Source organism: Ovis canadensis, chromosome 5 (genome assembly GCF_042477335.2).
Source record: "Ovis canadensis isolate MfBH-ARS-UI-01 breed Bighorn chromosome 5, ARS-UI_OviCan_v2, whole genome shotgun sequence".
Taxonomy (NCBI): domain Eukaryota; kingdom Metazoa; phylum Chordata; class Mammalia; order Artiodactyla; family Bovidae; genus Ovis; species Ovis canadensis.
The window spans coordinates 19,465,427-19,486,424 of NC_091249.1; the positions used below are offsets into that span (position 1 = coordinate 19,465,427).

A 20,998-nucleotide genomic window follows, 5' to 3' on the forward strand; every position below is an offset into this window, starting at 1 on the left:
TTATAACCAAGAACTACAAGCATTGCTGGATTGCTGGAGGAGAGGCTTGGGATGAACTGTCCCTCAGATCCTTGAGAAGAAACCAATCCTGCCCACACCTTGAGTTCAGACTTCTGGATCAAGTTCTGTGGTTTAAAGCCACCCAGTTTGATTGCTCTGTTGTGGCAGCCCAAGGGAACGAATACATTTGCCAATTTGTCTTGTTTACCAGCTGTCACCCCTCCTAAGCCTTGGGAGGGCCAGGAGTTTCGTCTGGTTTATTCATTTTGTGTTTCCCAGAGCAGGCCCATAGTAGGTGCTCAATAAATATTGCACATCTGAATATATCAAGCAGACACTGTTCTGTGTGCTTTCCCATGGCTTACCTCATGTCCTCCTCACTGCAACCTTCTACAGCACTCATTACGCCCATTTTAAAGGGAGGTGAACTAAGGCTCCGAGGGACAAAGCCAGGATTCCAACCTACCAAAGAGATGGTGACTGTAGTCATGAAATTAAAAGGCACTTGCTCCTTGGAAGAAAAGCTATGACGAACCCAGAGAGAGTATTGAAAAACAGAGACTTCACTTTGCCGACATAAGCCCGTATAGTCTAAGCTATGGTTTTTCCAGTAGTTATGTACAGATATGAGGATTAAACCATAAAGAAGGCTGAGCGCCGGAAGAATTGATGCTTTTGAACTGTGGTGCTGGAGAAGACTATTTAGAGCCCCTTGGACAGCAAAACGGAGAAGGCAATGGCACCCCACTCCAGTACTCTTGCCTGGAAAATTCCATGGATGGAGGAGCCTGGTGGGCTGTAGTCCATGGGATCGCTGAGGGTCGGACACGACTGAGCGACTTCACTTTCACGCATTGGAGAAGGAAATGGCAACCCACTCCAGTGTTCTTGCCTGGAGAATCCCAGCGACGGGGGAGCCTGGTGGGCTGCCGTCTATGGGGTCGCACGGAGGTGGACACGACTGAAGTGACTTAGCAGCAGCAGGACAGCAAAGAGATCAAAGCAGTCAATCCTCAACCCTGAGTATTCGTTTGAAGGACTGATACTGAAGCTTCAACTTCAATACACTGGGCACCTGATGCGAGGAGCCGACTCACTGGAAAAAACCCTGATGCTGGGAAAGACTGAAGGCAGGAGAAGGGGACGACAGAGGATGAGATCGTTGAATGGCATCACCGACTCGATGGCCAGGAGTTTGACCAAACTCCAGGAGACAATGAAGGGCAAGGATGCCTGGTGTGCTGCAGTCCATGGGGGTCACAAAGCGTCCGACTCACTGAGCGATTGAACAACAATAATGAGAACCAGAAAAGGGGCGAGAAGGCAGACATTAAGCACATTCCAATAATAACCGATAATAACCGAAGAGCCTCCATTTCTCAAGGAAATTGGAAGTAATAACCGACTTTGCCCACAGCGTGGAGCTGATGAGATCCTCGAGCGTTTGACCTGCGCAAGCGCCTTTACCCACAAAGCCTCCTGCTCGGGCACACATTGTTCCGCCCCCTTTTGCAGCACTCAACTACGGCACTTTACGACTCTGGTCCTTATTTCACTGGTGAGAACACGGCCCGGCCCGCCCCTCGAGTTTAGTAGGCCCCGCCTTACTCTGAGTGGATTGGTTATCCTTCCCACGAGCCCCGCTCTGACTGGCTCGCGTCGCTGCCACTCTATTTCAGCCTAGTGGCGCGCAGCGGCGGCTCCCGGCGGGAACGTGAGCGGCGGCGGCGGTGGCGGAAGTGGCCGGGGAGGCCGGTCCCTACCGACACCATGGTGAGGCGACGGGGCAGCCGGCCGCCAAGGGCCCTCGGGGCGGGTGCTGGGGCAGGGGCGATGCAGAGCGAGTGTGTCATCCGGGCCTCGAGTCCTGCCACCCGGTCGGAGCTGGGGAAACAGACCGGAGAATGCAGGGGGTTCTTAAGACACCTGGCACGTCGGTCTCAGGGGAATAGAGGACTGGACGAACGTGTAATAGTGTAGCAATCTAGCGGCAGTCTTCTCATTTTTTGTATGGGAGAAATGAGGTCGGAGAGGAAGGGGAACCCCCCACCCCTCCCAGAATCCCAGTGAATGAAACAGCATGACTTCTCAGTTAGAGAAGTGACTCCGAGTGATCAGACCCAGTCTGACCTCGTAGAATGTAAAGTTAGAGCGCCAGGAAGTAGAGACCCGTTGTGCGTTCTCAGATTAAGCCAACTTGGGTAATTTCAGAGCTTGTAAGGTCCTTAGAGGGCTTCCCTCGTGGCTCCGTGGTAAAGAACCTGCGTGTCAGTGTAGGAGACGCGAGTTCCATCCCGGGGTCAGGAAGATTCCCTGGAGAAGGAAATGGCAGTATCTTGCCAGAGAAATCTCGTGAGCAGGTGGGTCTGGCGGAATACAGTCCATGGGATTGCAAGAGTCGGACCGACTTAGTTACTGAACACAAGGCCCTTAGGATGCTAGCTGCACAATCTCCTGTGCCTCTCCTTTTCAGGCTGAAAAACATCCAGAGATGGGTTTGCTTTTCTCAGGGTCACACAGGATGCGGTTCAGAGGGAGAGGGGTCATTTTGAGCCAAAATGGGCTAACTGTCCTCCCAGTTCACAGAAGGAAAAACTGAGACCCTGACAGGAAACCTCTCCAAAGGCATGCTATTCACAAGTTGTGGACAAGTTATAGATCTAAACCAGAGAGTGCACGTCCCCCCGCCCCGCCCAGTGTATGACAGAAAAACTGTGGCCCCACAATGGAATTGAGAGCCAAGGTTTTCCTGAGAGAGTACTTGGCCTGTCAGCACCCAGGTTGCTCTGAGGTGGTCGCTGCACATTTCTCTGAGCCAACCGTGAGGGCTCATTAAATTTCTCCTGGTCAGTGTAAGGCTGGAGAGAAGGGAGCAGGTTCCTCTCTGCTCAAGGGTACAGTTGGTCTCAGGGAATGAGCAAAACTGGAAAAATCCATGTGTTAAGCTCTATGGAGACAGGATTTTTGCTTTTTATTCTCTTAGGAGTCCCAGAGCCTAGAGTAGTGCCTGCGTGAAGGACAGGCTCGTTCAGCCTGTTCCTTCCTTCTGGGGAGTGTTGAGGCCGTTGACAGGGCTTTTTCCCTGTGGTCCCTGCAGGGCCGGAAGCAGAGGTCTGGGTGAAGGAGTGGGTGGTCTGCAACAAATTCCTGAATTAGGAGCCTCAGGGTACTGTTAGATCTAGGCCTGAGGACCAGGGCCCAGGCGTTCTGAGAAAGGCCTTTCTTTCCTCAACCTTTTTTCCCTGACTCCAGAGGACCCTGTCTCCCCCAGAACTGAGTGTTCAGCCCTCTCCTGTCTCCCTGGCACTTTCAAGCATCTTCCATCCCCCACCCGTGCTGCTATCCCTTCCCCTTGGCTTTCAGGTTCCTCAGGATCCTCCCCTTCCCCTCAGCCCTGTCTTCAGCACAGTTTGGGGTTGTAGAAGATGGTGAGATGTGACCGTGGCTCCAGGCCCTGGGCTGTCCCAGCTCCACCTCTCCCTACCTAAGCTCTCCTTTCTTTGTGGGGTGGAGCAGGAATCCCCCCGCCCCACGTGCCTCCAGCGGGTGGTGTGTGCTGTATTTGTTCAGCAAATATTTACTGAGACCTTCTCGTGTGCCTGACCGGGTGTTCAGTGCTGGACAAAGTCTACACCCTCCGAATTTTCCAGTCTAGCAGGAGGTTTGGCGTTTCCAGTCTAGCCAGGGAGACATCATAAATAAACAAGTTAATTAGAGACTGGCTGTGTCCTGTAATAGCAGCAGCAGAGGGTGACCCAGGTGGAAACCTCCTTTCTTCCCTCGACAGGGTTATAACGAGGACTTGGCTGAGGGCACAGTCACCAGCTGGGGGCAGGGCACCCCAGGCAGAGGGAGCCTCAGAACAAAGGCTGCCAGCAGCACCAGGCGCGGTGTGTGAGGCACAGAGTGGGCCAGTTTGCTGGAGCTGGATCAGGTCTGGCTCTGTGGGCTGCCTAGGGAGCAGGTGCTGGTCCCATCTGTGTCGCAGCCATCCTCCGAGGGCACACTGCCAGCAGCGGCTGTGGAGGCTGTGGGTCCTGCAGGTCTGTGCTACTGGTAGCTGGTACTGGTGGCAGCCTGAGAGGGACCAGCTTAGAGGCTCTGTGTGCCATAAAGGGACATCTGTGGGTTCCCTGCTGACAGGCATCAGCCCCCTCTCCCCAGCTTTACCAGGACCTTGCTCTGTGGCCCTAGGCAGGTTCCTCCTGCTCTAGCCGCTGGTGTCTCATGTAGAGGCTCCTTGATTGAACTGTTCCGACCCCCTCCAACCTCTCAGAGTCCATCTTCATTCTCACCTTCCAGGGCTAACCTGGTGATCTGGGAGGAGGATCTCGGTGTGCCCCGGTGCAGATTCCCATTGTGGACACAAGAGAACAAGAGAACAGGCTTGCCCAGGAAGAGTGCGAGGCTTTGCCTCTGTAAATACCCTGGGTGTGTGGCTGCTGCACGCGTGTCTGAGCCTCCGGCTCACCGCACTCGGGCAGCCTTGCACAGATTCATTCCAGAGCAGAGGGCAGGTTGGCCACCTACGCGCCCTTCTGGGAACAACCACCTCCTTTCCACGTGGCCCCTTCTTCCTCCTTATCTTGCCCTTCCAGGAAGCCTGTGCAGGAAGTGGGCCTGGGCCTAGCTTCCTGCTGCCACTGGACCTCCCCTGGGTGGCTTGTAGGGAAGGCCCGTGGGATGTGGAATTCCCCTCCCTCCAAGCCCTTCCACAGGGAGCCTTCCTCTGGAGATTGAGGGCCATTTGTGGCCTCCTGACAGAGAGGCTCACAGTCCCCACCACCTGGAGAAACAGCTACCCCCTATTAGATAGAGCCTGAGGGTAGGCTGGGACTCCCCAGCAAAGAGCTCCTGGGGGTCAGGCCAACTTAGAGTTCCCCAGTTACTGGGGCATGGTACGGTTTTCCCTGAGGTAATTTCCTGTCTGGTGGGGCCCTTGCTCTAGAACTTTCACCTGCCTATACTGGATAGGTTGCCATTGGACTCTGAACCCAAGCACTGCCCCTTGAGTCACCCTTCTGGAGGCCCAGAGACAGGCCCCAGGGTAAGGCTCAAGATTTGTGTTACAAAAATGAAAACTGATTCCCACCCCCACCCCAGTTAACACTATATGGGTTTTTTTTTATGAAAAAGAAATTCAGTAATGAAGGAAACAGAACTATCTTGAAAGTTTACCTTACCTGGGTGAGTTTTTAAATCCCATCGTTTATCTGCTGTCCCTTCCAGTAACCACAGACTTGTTCTGAAATGTTTCTTCCTCTCACCTGGTAAATTCCTCTTGAATACCCAGCTCAGATGTCACCTCTTTAGATCAAGAGGCCAGTTGAGCCTGATAGATCACTCTGCCAGGGGACAGTCAGGGCTGCCCCCCAAGGTGTGGGCCCAGCATGAGCTGGCTTCTGACAGGGTCGAGCCACGCTCCATCTCTCACTAGGTCTCTGGTGCTGGGCAGGTTCCTCAGTCTCTAAGCTCATCCTCACCTGTAAAGTGGGTGTGAGGATAACCATCTACCACACTGAAAATGAAAGGCTTAGCTAGAACTGCATGTGTTAACCTGGACGTATCTCTGAAACATCATCAGAGCAAAACACGTAAGCAGGAGCAGGACCCATGTGCCATGATGCTGTTGATAAACCTGGAGGGCTATGCCTGGTCCTGTCAGGCATGAGCTACAGAGAAATACCCAGAATGATCAGCCCCAGCACCAGAGGGCAGCTGCTGCTGAGATTATCAGGGGAGAGATCAAACCATTTTATTGAAGGACTTCAGGGGAGGGTCAAAAGGCTGGGAGGACAAAGATCTAACGTCCTTCTCCAGGCTGGGGTCTCCCCAGCTGCAGAATTGCTGAAATGAGATTTTTTCTAGACCTCAGTGCTAACCTGGGAGGCGGATATGTGGCCTGGGGTTGGGCAGAGTTCAGAGGCTGTGTTTCTGTTGAGGGATATGCTAGCCCTGCCTAGAGGACGAGTCCACTGTGCTGATGAGCCAGACAAATCATGCGCTTTTGTTTGCCTTTCAGCTTCCCTTGTCGCTGCTGAAAACGGCTCAGAATCACCCAATGGTGAGTATGTGCCACTCTGGAGTGGTGCCTTTCAGCAGGGCCCAGCCTCAGCACAGGAACGGACACTGGGCACAGGGCGAGGTGCCTCCAGACAAGCCCGCCTCCTGCCTGTCCGCGAAGCAGCAGCTTGTCCTCTCCTCCCTCCCGCACGCCAGGGCCTGTGTCATTTCCGCTCCTGCTCCAAGTCATACGTACTTATTAAAAGTGTCAAATACTAGAGATTCGGAGGAAGTGGAATCCCCTCTTCGTTAATCTTCCCAACAATTTTTTCTTCGGTATTTACACGTTTTGACTTTTAACGTGTGTGTAGGCATGAATGAATTTTTAAAATCTGGGTGGGTTCATGCAATACACATTTCCTAATCTGCTTCTGTTCCTTTGTGATAGAGTGTGATATCTGTCAATATGTTCTGTTGTCTTTCCTTTTTTAAATTCGGATGTTATTCACACGACCATGCAGTTCAGCCTTTTCAAGGCGGACAGTTTAGGGACGCGCAGCATGTTTGCAGTGTTGTGCAGCCGCCACCTCTGTGTCATTGCAGAGTACTCCTGTCACCCTAAAAGGTGGCCCAGTCCCCATTAGCAGCCACCCCGCAGCCCCCTCCCCCAGCACCTGGCAGCCACTACTCTGCCTTCTGTCTGTGGATTTGCCTGTTGTGGACATTTCCCATACATGGGATCACGCAACATGTGGCCTTTCATGTCTGGCTTCTCTCCCTCAGCATGATGTTCTCAGGGTTTGTCCACTTTATAACGTGTGTCAGCCCTCTGTTCCTTATGGCCAGGTGCTATTCCATTGTGTAGATATATGACACTTTATCCATTTGTCCTGGTGGCTTCCCTGATAGTTCAGATGGTAAAGAATCTGCCTGCAGTGTAGGAGACCAGAGTTTGATCCCTGGGTCGGGAAGATCCTCTGGAGAAGGGAATGGCAGCCCACTCCAGTATTCTTGCCTGGAGACTGCGGTGGACAGAGGAGCCTTGCAGGCTACAGTTCATGGGGTCACAGAGTCAGACACGACTGAGCAACTAACACACATCCATTTGTTCCTGATGACGGACATTTGGGTTCTTTCCGCTTTTTGGCTACTGAAAGTTTGAGCTGCCGGGAACATTCGTGTGCACATTTTTCCATGGATGTATGCCTTCATTTCTCTTGGGCAGATAGCTGAGTTGATTCCTTTTCTTTTCTTTTTTTTTTTTTCAATTTTTTCAAACTGGAAAGTGATGACTTTCTAAATCATGTTTAAACCTTAAAGTGGTTGCCAAGGGAAACAGGCAGAGTAGCTGTAAAATGTCGACAGCACCATGGAAGGCAGGGGAGAGCACGTGATGACTGCCGGTGGCCATCCGGGGACTCAGCTAAGCTGTCCTACAGGCCTACCAGGGTCTCACCCTTGCCCCCGTCACTGGTCACCCACCAGCAGGAACTTGAGCAGGAAGTCACGGGCATGGGCTGGGCTGCCGCTGGCGCTCATCGTGCCAGCACCCGGCATTGTGCCAGTGCTCAGGCTCAGCCCACAGAATGGTGCAGAGGTGGTGTCTGGGCAGCCCAGTGCCTCTCCAGCCCCAAGAGTTGATCATTTAAAAAAAATTTTTATTTTAGATTGAAATATGGTTGATCCACAGCACTTTGTTAGTTTCAGGTGTCCAGCAAAGTGATTCAGTTATGTATACACAGGTATCTGCTATTTGAAAGATTCTTTTCCCATTTAGGCTGTTATATAATGTCGAGCAAAGAATTCCCTGTGCTCTAGAGTAGGTCCTTGCTCAGTTTTTTGTTTGCTTTTGGAGTAGAATTGGTTTGCAGTGCTCCGTTAGTTTCTGCTCTACCATGGAGTGAATCAGCAATATGTGTATATATCCCCTCTCTCTTGGACCTCGTCCCACCCCACCCCCTTCCCCTCCGTCTCGGTCATCACACAGCATTGAGCTGAGCTCCCAGTGCTATACTGCAGGTTCCTGGTTATTCATTTTAAATATAGTTGTGTCTACATGTCAATTCCAAACTCCTTAACTGTCCCTCCTCGCCCCCACCCCCCTCTGGTAACCATAAGTTTGTTCTCTCAGTTGATATTTTTTTTAAGACAGGCTTTTCCTAGCAAAAGCATATCTTCTGAATGAGGTGCTTTTCCCAAAACACATCAAGACAGGCAAGTAATTCCTGCAATGAAAGACTATCTCCAGACCACCATAGATCACACATGTGGCATCACTGGGCACCTGGCCACCCTCTTACCCTAACTTTACTCGTTCTTTTAAAGATGTGTGGGTGTTGTTCATTTCTTCCACACACAGGAAAACGGTTTCATCATAGAAAGTGTACAATGCCCAGCAAAGTGTACTGAAAAAGCAGAGCACATCTCCTGCAAGATGGGCCCCTGGGGGCCTGGGCACCGTGCGCTGTGCCCACTGGGTCCTAAGAGGAGCCAAGGCCGTGTCTGACCAGGCCCGATGGTGGCGACCTGCTCCTCGGGGTAGGTCTGCCCTTCCTCGGGGCCTGTGCCTGATGTGGGGCCCGTTTCTCTCCAGCTGGTGGAGCTCAAAAACGGGGAGACATACAACGGGCACCTGGTGAGCTGTGACAACTGGATGAACATCAACCTGCGTGAGGTGATCTGCACGTCCAGGGTGAGTACCCTGTGCCCTCAGCCTGTACCCCCATCCGGGGGCCTTCAGGTGGTACTGGTCTGGTGGGTGTCTTGAGTGGAGGCTCTGTGGCCAGGGTCACGCACTGGGACCTGGGATGACCTTCCAGAGCCTCGGCCTTCCCACTTCCAGGTCCGGTACAAGCCCTCTGCCTGGACTTTTGGGAGGAGTGGGACAGCCCACACCTCAGCCTCTACTGCAGGTCATCCTGCCAGTGGCAGGGCTTTGTGGAGGGCCGGGGCCCGAGGCACCGGGCTGGATGTGGAGCTGGGCAGAGGCACAAGGCTCCAAGTCTCTGGTGCCCTGGACTTTGCACCTGTGGTTGCTGCCCAGCAGGCACTGAGCTGCTCCTCCACCCCCCAACCCCAACCCCACTCCTGACCAGGAAGGACTTGCGCCGTTCTCTGCAGGAAGGGGGTGGCCTCCAGGGCAGACTCCCTCCACCTGCCTGCACTGGGTTCTGCTAGTTAGCGCTTTCCTTTCCCCTTGATTCCCATCACCTGCCCAAGGTAGCCCCCCATGTTACGGGGAAGAACCTGCTGGGAGGCCCGGGCTGTCTTGAGCCAAGGACAGGGTACCCCCAGGGCTCGCCCTGCCAGCATTCAGCAGAGCACGAGGCAGCCACTCTTGTCCTCGAAGACACACAGGGGCGGGGGGACCACCCCCCCTCCCCCTCAGCTGCTCAGCTCTGTGGCTTATTTCCTGGGACCAAACTCCAGGTGGCAGGTGGCTGGGGATTTCCATTGTGGCTGTAGCACATGGCGCCATGGTGCACAACTGGGCACGTGTCCTTCTGCACACGGCCAACGGGTTTCTGTCCACTTTGAGGACATGGAGCCAATCACTGGGTCTTGGGGCCAAGGTCAGTCCTGCCTCCACGGCCAAGCCTGGACACATGGCTCCCCCTGGAGGTTCCCCTCAGGACCCAGCAGTTGGGAGGAGAAACTGGGTGTGAGGAACCAATCTGTGCAGCCATCAGGCCTCCTCACCTGTAAGCAGGTGACAGCAGCCCCTTCTCCCCTGGGGCAGCCGGATCCAGAGACCCCAGAGGCTGAGAGTGTGCAGGAGAGCAAGCGTCTGGAGGCATGAGCTGCCCCCATGGAAAGCGTGTAAGCCTGGTTCCCCCAGGGAGTGCGCTGGGCTGGGCTGCCCTTGGCTGGGGAAATGCCTCACGCTGAAAGGCCGCCCCGGTCCCAGCCCTGAGCTTCCACAGAATCATCGTCCTGCCTGGCTGTACTCTGCATCCCCACGGACTTGGCTGCTCGCCTACCCTTTCTGGGAAAAGAATGCTCTGAGGCCTCTTGGGGCTCCTGTATGGGTCGGGGGCTCTTATGTATGTTCCTGGGAAGAGCTGGCCCTCAGACATTCCACTTGTCCCCGCCGAGCGCCTGCACTGGGCTGCGCCAAGTGGTCCAGGCACTGCTGATGTCATTCAGGAGGACTGGGGGCTTCAAGGAGGCTGCAAGCGAGGCCTGTTGAGGGCTGCAGTTAGCCAGACATGAAAAGGAGGAAACAGCGTGTGCAAAATGCTGGAGGCCAGAAGCCCACTGCGTGTGTTCCAGAATGTTCCATCTGGAAGGCACATCGAATGCTGAGAGAGGGCAGCCAGAGTGGGGCTGGATCTCAGGCCCTCTGGAGCCACACTGAGAGAGTTGGACCTCGTCCTTGGCCAACGGGGCCCTGATTGGGATCTAAGCAGGGAGATGTCTTGGTCTGATTTCTAGGGGTGTGGGGGAGGGGTTGGCTTGGGGCAGCAGGGGTGGGGCAGGAGAAGCAATCTGATGGATGAGATCCCGGGCTCCTGCCCAAGGGCAGCAGGAGGGTGGGGTGAGGCCTTGTGCTGGTCACAGGGTGTTTAGAGAGTTGGGGGGAGACAGCATCCTGAAAACTTCAAGGTCGGCGTTGCTCAAGAGTCTACAACTGTACAAGTCCCCTTGTCTCTCGCGCTTCAATTAGCTCCCCTGTAAACTGGCATCACTGGATGCTGCCCCGGCTGGCCCCAAACCTGCCTCCCCACCCTCTCCTGGCCCTCTTCACCCACCACCCAGGGTCTGTGTCCTGTTCACCTGTGTCCCATGGCCAGCTCAGACCCTGCCACGAGACACTTGTGTGAATGACTGAGTCACAGTGCGTGGAGCGGACTCCAGGAGAGCTCGGGGAGACGGGGAGCAGAAGGGGGAGGAGCTGAGCTGTGGCAGCACCTGGCCTGTGAGGCAGCCTCGCGCCTCTCCAGGCTTTGGATGGCATCCCCCACCAGAGGACAGGCTGAGGGCACAGGCTACTCACGAGGCCCTGCCCTGCCCGCCCTCGTGCGTGAAGGGCTGCCAAGGGTCTGGAGAGAGCCTGCTGGAGGGCAGCCCTCCCGCGTCCTGTGCAGAAGGAGGAGCCTCGTACCCTGCGGGGGCGACGCCAGGCACAGGGAGCCTGAGTGGATGGATGCTGCCCGGCTGCCTACACGTTCCTCCCCACAGCTCTGACACGTACCCCCGTTGCAGGACGGGGACAAATTCTGGCGGATGCCTGAGTGCTACATCCGCGGCAGCACCATCAAGTACCTGCGCATCCCCGACGAGATCATCGACATGGTCAAGGAGGAGGTGGTGGCCAAGGGCCGTGGCCGCGGTGGCCTGCAGCAGCAGAAGCAGCAGAAGGGCCGCGGGATGGGGGGCGCCGGGCGAGGTAGGCCCTTCTCTCCTCCCTCTCCCCTGGCAGGCAGCCGGGGCCTCCCCACTGGAGCGTGACTGCCGCGCGCGCGGCATCTGGCCTGGCCCAGTGCTGGCATTCTCCACTGGTGGCGTCATGTTGCCGAGGGCCTGGCTCTGCGCCCCTCCTCCATGGCACTAGGGGGCTGTGACTCACGGGGCTCTTCTGTAGAACAGTTGGTGCTGCTGGTTGCCACCTGCATGCCCCGTGTCCCCCACCCCAGGAGCCCAGCTAAGCCCTAGTGGTCAGTGCTGACCGCGCCCATCCTCACAATGTGGGCCCTCCTCCCCGCAGTGGCTCTTGGTGCTCCCTCAGCTCCAGATGCCGCCCAGCAGACTAACCCAGCACCCACACAGACCTGGGACTTGAGCCCCACCTGTGTTTCCTGGCAGGTGCTCTGGGCACCTCGGGGAGGCTCAGATTCCCCCCTGCGGAGAAGATCCCCGTGGTGCCCAGCCTGGGACCCTTCCATGCTGTGACTCCTTTAGACAAAACCAAGGTCACGCCTTTTGGGTAGATCACCCCGCACCACCCTGAAATCATAAATCTTGCATAAAACTAAACGTGCAGTCAGCCAGAGCCGCAGCCCAGAGGCCAGCTGTGGGCCCCACCCTCCCCCACCCGACTTCTGTCTCACCCACCTGGAGGGGCTTGTATGCCAGGTTCCAGGAACCCACCTTGGAGGCTTATATGCAGAGCCAGGAAAGACATAGGAGCCCCCCCTGAGCTGAGGCTTGAGTGACAGAAAGGAGCCAGAGAGAAGAGGGCACCGCAGGTGGAGAAGAACCTAGGATGGGGGTGAGCAGGGCCCCAGAGGTCCCAGGACCTGCCCCCAGGGCTAGGCTGCCCACCCAGGGTGCCATCGCTGTCGAGTAAACTGCCTGAAGGAGCAGGGAGGACAGGGAGAGGCGCTTGCATAGGGGCCCCTGCATGACCAGGCTCCCCTTGCCCAAGCTGGGTCTTGCTCCATTAGAGATGAGGCTGGGCAGACCCTGTCAGCCCTGGCCCTGTCCCCTGTATGCGTGTGGAGGAAGGGGGCCCTGGAAGGCCAGGCTGCTGCTTCTGCGACTTCCTGGGCAGGGGCTGCACCCACCCTTGGGCTATTCACCTTCCCCAGCAGCAGTGCTGTGTGCTCCACGTAAAATGCCTTTCGGAAACAGCCCCACCTCTGGCTGCAGAGGTCAGAGCTCAGGAGGCTCCCCCGCCCCTTCTCTGGGCTGGACACACAGAGACCCCACCCCACCCCATTGTTTCAGCAAGGCAGGGTGGGGTCCCCCGGTGCAGCCCCAGTCACAGAGCTGAGCATCGTTGCTCCACCCCTGGGCTGAGTCCAGGCCTCATCCTAGCTTGTACTCCCAGCTCCTCCTGGAAACCCTTCTGACTTTGTCCTGCTGATGACTACCCACCCCCTCACCTTGGCCCTCAGCCCTCTCTTCCAGGAAGCATATCCCCCCCCGCCGCCCCCGCAAGCCCCAGTGTGACTTGATGCCAACCTCTGTCCTTCTTGGCATCCTTCGCACCCCTAGGGCGCCTGGTCTGATATCCCTTGTCACACTGAGAGTGTTGTGGAGCAGTACCCCTGCCCAGCCCTGGTCAGACACTCCATCTCAGGTTTTCAACCTGCTCTTCCCACCGACGGTACAGTCACTGCCCCCACTTTACAGAGGTGAAAGCTGAGGCTCAGAGGGGTTCAACGACTTGGCTATAGTCTAAGGGTTCCAGTTCCTGGCCCTTGCCCACAGTGACCCTCCCAGCCTGGCTCTACTGAACCCCCCCCTCCTGTCTCACAGGTGTGTTCGGTGGCCGGGGCCGAGGTGGGATCCCTGGGACTGGCAGAGGTCAACCGGAAAAGAAGCCAGGCAGACAGGCGGGCAAACAGTGAGCCGCCCCTCCATTCCCGAGACTGAGCTGCCGGGCCGAGCACCTGCTCCCACCCTGAGGCTGCATTCCTGGTCTCCAGTTTATGACTGTTCAGAACAAAAAGAAGAGGCAGGGGTCGGGGAGGACCCCCTGCCTGTCCTCTTGTGGTCCTCCTCTTTTTTTGTTAGCAGTTCTATGGTTGGAAATGTTAATTCTGTGCTTCTGGTTTTGTGAAGCCGCAGCCAACTGGATTCCTGGAAGATTCTGTGTTTAATGCATCGTTAAAGCCCTCACTCTTGTATTAAGGGCAGGCATTTTCCAAACAGGTTTGTTTTGCATTCTGTGTGGTAAACAGACGGGAGGTTTTTTATTTTCAGCTGTTTGCACTGAGATTGATAGCCTGGAGGGTCTCCTGAAACACGGACCCTGAAACTGCCTTTTTGAAATGGATCCAGGCAAACGTATGCCTCAGAAGCTGTTCTGGGGGATGATGCTGGGCCCTATTCCGTCCCTTCTTCTCTCCCTCTTTGTCTTAGAAAAATAAAAACAAATACAACTACAAACTGCGAAATCCATAATTCCTTTGAACCACTGGGTGAATCTAGTTGTAGTGTCCTCAGGAAATCACAGCCCCCACGCAAGAAGTTTCCTTTTGCCCCCTGTGGCCTCTCACCAAGGGGAAGCATTTCAATGGGACACTGGTTCCCATGACCCTCAGCAGCCTCTTACAAAAGGTGGAAGGCAAAATGGGGGTCTGGGCAGTAGGGGAGCCCCTTCCCCTCTGTGGGGCGGTGGGGGAGGGAAGTTGTGGGTGGGAGCCAGTGGGACACCCACACTGCCTGTCCTCAGCCTCCGTCTCTGTTGTGCAAGCACTGTTCACAGCAGAGCTCCCTGAGAAGCCGTGACACGGAGCTGCCTCCAGGAACACATGAGGAAGGCTTTTCACGAACCGTTTACCTCCTCTTAGGGTCGGGGCACTTGCCGGTCCGCGACTCAGCGATTTGCCTGAGACGCTGAGCCAGCACTTGTGCGGAACACTTCCGGCGATGTGGTCCTTTGACCGATATTCCTGGACAGCCTGGTGTTAAGAGGCTGGTTCCTATGGATGTGAGGTCTACCTGGCCTGAGGTCTACTTGTCACCGATACCATGTTGAGACCGGTTCTGAAGGGTGATTGGAAGAAAAGATGGTGGTGCCTGTAGAACTCCACTTAGGTCTGCCAAGTACTGGCCTAGCTATGGCAAAGCCTCTCAAGTTTTCTCAGTCTCATCCTATCTGGAGAGTGCTGTTCCCTGCCACTTCCTCATCATTGCTTCTCTCCATTTGCACCCCGCCCAGGACCTGCTGCTGCCTGAGTCCTTGTTTTGGCATAGGTTGGGGACAGGGGTGCGGGGTCTGAATGTGACCTGGGCCCTGGGAACCCACCTCCCTCAGAGACGTGGGCGGTGCCAGGCCAGGCTGGTAGGAAGACAAAAAATGGCGGGGAGGGAGGGCCTGTGTTCACCCCATAGCCCTGGACACAGAATCCCCTAATGGCCTTTGGGGGCCTTGGTCTGAAGTCTGGGTTTCCCACTTTGCAAGGGCGTGATGTCTGGTGAGGCTTTGATGAAAGCCGGGGGCTCTGCCTCGGGTGTCCTGCACGGCTGTGAACGAGAAACCCTTTAGAAGCCCCGCCCCTTCCTGCCGTTCGCGGTTTGGTTTTTCTTCCTTAGCTCTGGACCAAGAACATGTTCAGACGTTCCCAAGGGCCTCTTCGCCGCTGCTCAAGGTCTTGGGTCTCCGACGCGCCCCGTCTCCACACAGGGGCGCATCCCCGGCGGCGTGCGTAATCGCGGCTTCCTGCCCGCGCCGCCAGCCGCCCCTGACCTTTCCAGCCGGGCAGCCCCGGCTCCCGGCCCAGTTCTCTCCGAGCCCGCTGGTGACGTGAGCCGCCTCCCCAGCACTGGCCGCTTAGGTGCCAAGGGGCTTCCGGAAGCCTCCGTCCTCCTGAGCTGGGTGTCAGGACAGCCCGGTTTTCCAGTTCTTCTTCCTGGTTGGTTTCAAGAAACCAGCCTCAACGCCCTGAACAAGAAGAGAAACCAAAAGTGCCGGGCTGGTTCCCACAAGCCGGCCTCCTTCTTTCTGCCCTCCTGATGGTCTGTCTCCGGGGGCTAGCGCCCCCACCATCTGACTGCTGCATGACCCGCAGCCTGCGGGCTACCTTAAGTGTAGGTGGTGAAGTGTAGGTGTTTCCCGCGGGCCGTCCTCCCTTTGGAGTTTGTTCCAGCTGTCAGGCCAGAGAGGCCCACACACCCAGGTGTGACTCAGCCTGGGGCCTGCCTGGATTGCCCTGTTGCTTCAACCTGGGGCCATGAGTCCATTTCAGGGAGCTGGATCCAGTGGGCAGCGGTAAGCAGCAGCCCCCAGGTAGTGGTGGGCAGGAGGGCGACTCTGCCTTCCTGTCCTGCACACCCCTCAGCACTGACTCCTCCTCCACTGGCCTCACCGGCTGCTCCACCAGCACCTCCCCTGGAAGCCCTGCCCCAGCCTGCTGCCTCCCACTTCCTCAGGCAGGCTTGATGGCAGGTGCCCTCCCCAGCCATTCAGCTGGGCCCTGGGGTCTGCGTGTCCCGGCCTGTGTGTCCCTACCTGCCATCACTGTCTCAGTGTTCTCTGAGAGCCCTCCGTGGACAAGGCTGTTTGGTCTATGGGAGGTACGGGAGGTGGTCTGATGTCCACTCAGACAGTCTCAATGGGGGCAGCTGTTCGCCATAACGGGAACAGAGGCCTGGCTGGGGGTGGAGGAACTGGGGCCACAACCGCATCCCAGGCACTGGAGACTAAGCTGTGAATTAAACAGAGTCCCCCAGCCCAGTGACCCTTAACCTTCCAGGAGGGTGAGCTGGCAACGAACAGCCCAAATGCACAAATGCCAGGAAGAAAATGAGGGTGGGGAGAGGCGGTCAGGGCAGGCCACCCACGGGTGACATTTGAGAAAAGGGCTGGAGGGAGGCAGAGGAGCCATGCCCCCGGCGGAAGAGTGTTCCTGACAGGGAGACAGCCTGTGCAAAGGTCCTGTGCCAGGTGGTGGCAGGAACAACGTGAGAGGACAGGAAATGGGGCAGGTGCAGGCCCTGAGTGAGACAGGAAGCCACAGAAGGTTCTAGAACAGACGGAGGCAAGCCTGGAAGCCAAGAGACCAGAGGAAGCAGTGCTGGGGTGGGGGGTGGGGTCAGCCCAAGGGAGAGGCCACAGAGGCGGTGGGGGAAGGGGACAGGGTTGTTCTGCAAGCTCAGGACACTGGGCTGGGAGCTTTCTGAAGAAGGGGCACATGGTCAAACTGGTTTCTGAAGGACATGAAGCCTCTGGGCAGGACTTTCCTGGAAGCCTAGTGGTTAAGACTGCCTTCCAATGCATGGGGTGCAGGTTTGATCCCTGGTCAGGGAGCTAAGATTCCACATGCCTCTGGGCCACAAAACCAAAACAGAAAACAGTAACAAGACTGCCCAAATTCAATAAAGACTTTAAAAATGGTCCACATCAAAAAAGTCTTTAAAAAAAAAAGCCTCTGGTCTCGGGAAGAGAGCAGGGAATAACAGGTAAACGGAACAGTAGGCACAAAACCCCTGAGACTCTGGGGCCTGCTTGGGGAGGGAAGTGAGGATGAGCAGACCCAGGTGCTCGATCCCAGTAACAGCCGAGTGGGGCACAGGCAGTGCCCGTGTGCGAACACAGAGAGGGCGAGCCATCTACCCCAGGACACACGCTGGGACGTGTAGCCCCACTGTGCCTCAGACACACAGCCAGCGCTCCATACTTGCTTTTTTAAAAAATAAAATGTTTTTCATACTAGGGATTGAACTCGTGTCCCTTGCAGTGTAAGCACGGAGTTTTAGCCGCTGGACCTCTGGGGAAGTCCCTCATTCCTGCTTGGAAACAGGAGAAGCGCCTCACTGGGCACCTGGGGAGTGTCTGAAACCTCACCTGGGACCCTCTTTCTCTCCATTAGCTGTGGGGGCAGCGTAACTGACTGGCCGGGGGGACCTGGGCTGTGGTGCCACGCCAGAGGGAGGGGCCGGGCCACCGTCCTCTGTGCCCCGGAGGCCAACACCAGATGCCTGGCCCCAGGTCTGTAAGCTGTCACCTTACAGGCCCTGGGTCCTGCCCTGAGAACCCCCCTCCTGGTCTGGGCCCAGCCACCCAGGGATGACTCACCCCCACTCCGCCCCCGCTGGAACCAGGCACCAAAATAGTCACCCAGCTCACTCTTGGGAGTGGCCGTGGAATATTTCAGGGCCACGTTCAGTGTCTAAAAATATGTGGGGAATACAGGCATGCATCTCCCCTCCCTTGTTCCCTTCTCTGTTCCTTGGAAAACCATCCCTATAAGCACCCCGGGCCCGTCCCTCCACGCTACACCCCTCCAGCAGGTTATGCCTCCCTGGCCAGCAGGGCTGTGGGAGGTCCGCAAGTGCCCACATCCCTGTCAAGTGTGGTGAGGTGGCCTTGCTTCCTCCCTGTTGCCATGGAGAGACTCCACAGGTTCCCCAGAACTCTCTGGAAGGGCGAAGCCTTTTCCATAACCCTTAGAAGTCTTGATTCCTGGAGAGGGAGGCCAGGACGCAGCAACATGGATCAGGGAGATCTTCATTACTCAGCACTTTTCCTTCAAAATTAGAAAATGGATCTTGCTGTTTGTGTTCACGAGGCTGCTGGAAGCAGGCTCCTAGGACAGGGCCCCCAGCTGGATCCAATCCTGTTGCCTCCCCCGGCCACCTGTTTTGGGGCCCCACGTAGGTTACTGGTCCTTCTCCCTCCCCCAGGGAGCAGGCTGTCCCCCTCCAACACACCCAAATATCTTTGACATCATCCTAACCACTCAGTGTCCTGGGAACACTCCATCCTAACCACCAAGCTCCTTGACCTTTCTTGTGGCCCCAGGAAGGAGAGGGGAATGATTCGAGTTGAGAGTGGCTTGGCCCACTGGGGTCTGATTCATTTCTCTACCCCCTGAAGCCTCCAGTTGGAGGGAATAGCAGGTGCAAAGGCCCCGGGGAAGGCACATGCTGGGTGTCTTGAAGACACAGCAAAGTGAGCATTATTGCTTAAAGTCCACACCTGATGACTCAGAAGGTAAAGAATCTGCCTGCAATGCAGGAGACCCGGGTTCCATCCCTGGAATTGGGAAGATGCCCTGGAGAGGGAAATGGCAACCCACTCCAGTATTCTCGCCTGAGACATCCCACGGAGAGAGGAGCCTGGCGGGCTACAGTCCACGAGGCTGCAAAGAGTCGGACACAACCAAGCAACTAACACAGACAGTTTTTACCTAAAGTACTTTAAAAACAATTGAAGTAACATTCAGTAACATAAAGTCAACCTTTTTAAAGTGAGCAATTCAGGGACCTCAGTGACTAAGACTTTGCTTCCAGTGCAGGGGGCCAGGCTTCCATCCCTGGTCAGGAGGGACTAGATCCCACTTGCCTCAACCAACGATCCTGCATGCCACATCTAAGACCTGGCACAGGCAAATTAGAAACAACCAAAAGAAAGTGAGCAGTTCAGCGGTATTTAATACATTCACAATGTTGTGTAACCACCACCTGTACCTAGTTCCAGAACACTGTCTTCACCCCAGAAAGAAGCCTCACGCCCACTCGCTCCTCCTCAGCCCCTGACTACCACTAATCTGCCTGCCGTGTTTACGAACTGACCTGTTCTGGACATTTCACATAAACGGAATCACATCCTATGCGGCCCTTGGCATCTGGCTTCTTTCACTCAGCATGGGATTTTTAAGGTTCATACGTGTTGCAGGGTGTATCGGTGCTTCATTCCTCTCTTTGGCTGAACAATATGCCACATGACGGGATACATTGTGTTTATCCTTCATCAGCTCCTAGACTGTCCACTGAGTGTTTACTCTGTGTTTACACCTAAGGAACAGGCCATCTCTTAGGTCTATATACTCTGAAGATGGGGGTAGAGAGATAACCAGGAAACCAAGAATTAAACAAGACAGATACCGGGTGAAGACCCTAAGGGTCTTCCAGGCAGAGAGAGCAGCATGTGCAAAGGCCCCAAGGTAGGAATGAGCTCATGTACTGGAGGAAAGGCACAAGGGCTGATGTGGCTAGAGCAGGATAAGTGAAGAGTGAGGTGGGCACAGCTGTGAGGCCTGAGGGGTGTGGGGAAGCGTCTGGGCTGTACTTTGAGATGGAGAGACAGAGAGACTGAAAGAGACACAGGAAGAGGGGGAGAGACTGACAGCAGAAGGGAGAAAAGAGGGCCTCAGCATCTTGAGGCCCCGGGGCCCAAGTGGCCAAGGGTCTTCGCCAGCCCAAACCCTTCTCAGATACTCTGACTGCATGGGCAAGTTAACTACCCTGGGCTGGGAACAGTGTGGCCACACAGGAAGTGGTCCATAAACGTTAAGTGGATGAATGAACAGAGGGATGGATGGATAGGTGGGTGGATGGATGGGTGGACAGACAGATGGGCAGGATGACAGGTGGATGGAGGGAGGAAGAGCTGGTACCCAGTCACTGCAGTGAGAACAGGATCTCCCACCTGCTAGTAGGTGATTGGATGGGGGTTGTGGAGGAACTTAACCAGCTGCCACAGGGCCTCACCCACCCCTCTCTGGTCTCAGAAGATGAGTGGAGTGGAGGCTGCAGGGTGGGGGCTGGGCAGGGTGCCTTGCGTGCAGAGGCGGCCGCCGGGTACCAGATGCTGCTACCTGCCTCTGCCTCTGAGTCAACATCACCATGGCAACGCGGGCCCTGCCGGATGCTCCTCCGGGCACATCCCCCATCACTGCAGCCACCGTCACCACCACCTCCTCACACGGGGCTGGGGCAGAGGGGCAGCTATTTTTAACCAGGTTGCGGGCAGAGCTCAAGGACCCCGATGCCCACCTTCTCCCATCTGTCAGCCTCTCTGTCTCTTAAGCCACCCCCTCTCTGCAGAGCTTGCAGCCAAACATGGGGTGAGGGGGCTGAGGGGCCCAGTGGGGTTGGGGAGCCAGCCGAGGGAAGTCTTCAGGCTCGGCTAGATAGGGGGGCTGCAGAGTGTTTTCTAGGCACTAGTGAGGGAATATCATGGGCAAAGGTTAGGTGGCTTGATGGCAGCAGTGGGCAGAGAGCTAGGGGGTGACAAGGAGATGGGCTGAGCAGGGAGCCACAGGGCATGTGAAGAGGCCAGGGGGGCACTCTCAGAGAGCCGAAGATGGACCCCTGTGACCCTGGGCAGCCTCTATGCCCCCTGTGTCTCCCCTGCATTCTCTGGAACATGGGCATTGGTGGGGAAACGGAGGCAGAGAGGGTAGTCACAGGCTCTACCTGAGCTGGCAAGGACTCCACCTAGCCCCACCCCAGCTACTGACAACATGGATGCCCCTGTGATTCACCCCTGCCCTTACCTTCCCCCACGTCCCCTTTCCTCACTCCACTCCAGCCTCTTCCTTGATTGTCTTCCAACACACCCCCTATCTCTACCTCAGGGCCTTTGCACTTGCTAATCCGGCGTTTAGGAACTTCCTTCCCTGGTGCCTTCTTGCAGATGTCATGGACCCGCTGTATTCCCCACTCCTCTCTTCCTGGTGAGATTTCTTCACAGCTCTTGCCAGATATTATATTACCTATGTTTTCAGACATTCCCACCCCAAGAATGCGGGCCCCTCTCAGAGTGTCGGTCTATCCAACGATGGCAGTAGCCAGTGTGCCGAGGGAAGGGGAAGCCAGA

At 56.1% G+C, this 20,998-nt stretch overlaps 1 protein-coding gene across 1 annotated transcript; it reads left to right on the forward strand.

The window, feature by feature from the left end:
- The first annotated feature begins 592 nt into the window (after positions 1-592).
- On the forward strand, positions 593-13,839 carry LSM4 (LSM4 homolog, U6 small nuclear RNA and mRNA degradation associated). Its single transcript, XM_069590377.1, has 5 exons — positions 593-1,773; positions 6,023-6,064; positions 8,597-8,695; positions 11,209-11,392; positions 13,207-13,839. The coding sequence occupies exons 1-5, from the start codon at positions 1,771-1,773 to the stop codon at positions 13,296-13,298; spliced, it is 420 nt and encodes a 139-aa protein (XP_069446478.1). The 5' UTR covers positions 593-1,770; the 3' UTR covers positions 13,299-13,839.
- The last annotated feature ends 7,159 nt before the right edge of the window (positions 13,840-20,998 follow it).

What these genes read in the sequence shown, in the direction of transcription:
- LSM4 (XM_069590377.1), top strand. An exon ending in CGGCTCAGAATCACCCAATG is followed by an intron (nt 6,065 to 8,596) that starts GTGAGTATGTGC and finishes GTTTCTCTCCAG; the next exon opens with CTGGTGGAGCTCAAAAACGG. An exon ending in GATGGGGGGCGCCGGGCGAG is followed by an intron (nt 11,393 to 13,206) that starts GTAGGCCCTTCT and finishes CCTGTCTCACAG; the next exon opens with GTGTGTTCGGTGGCCGGGGC.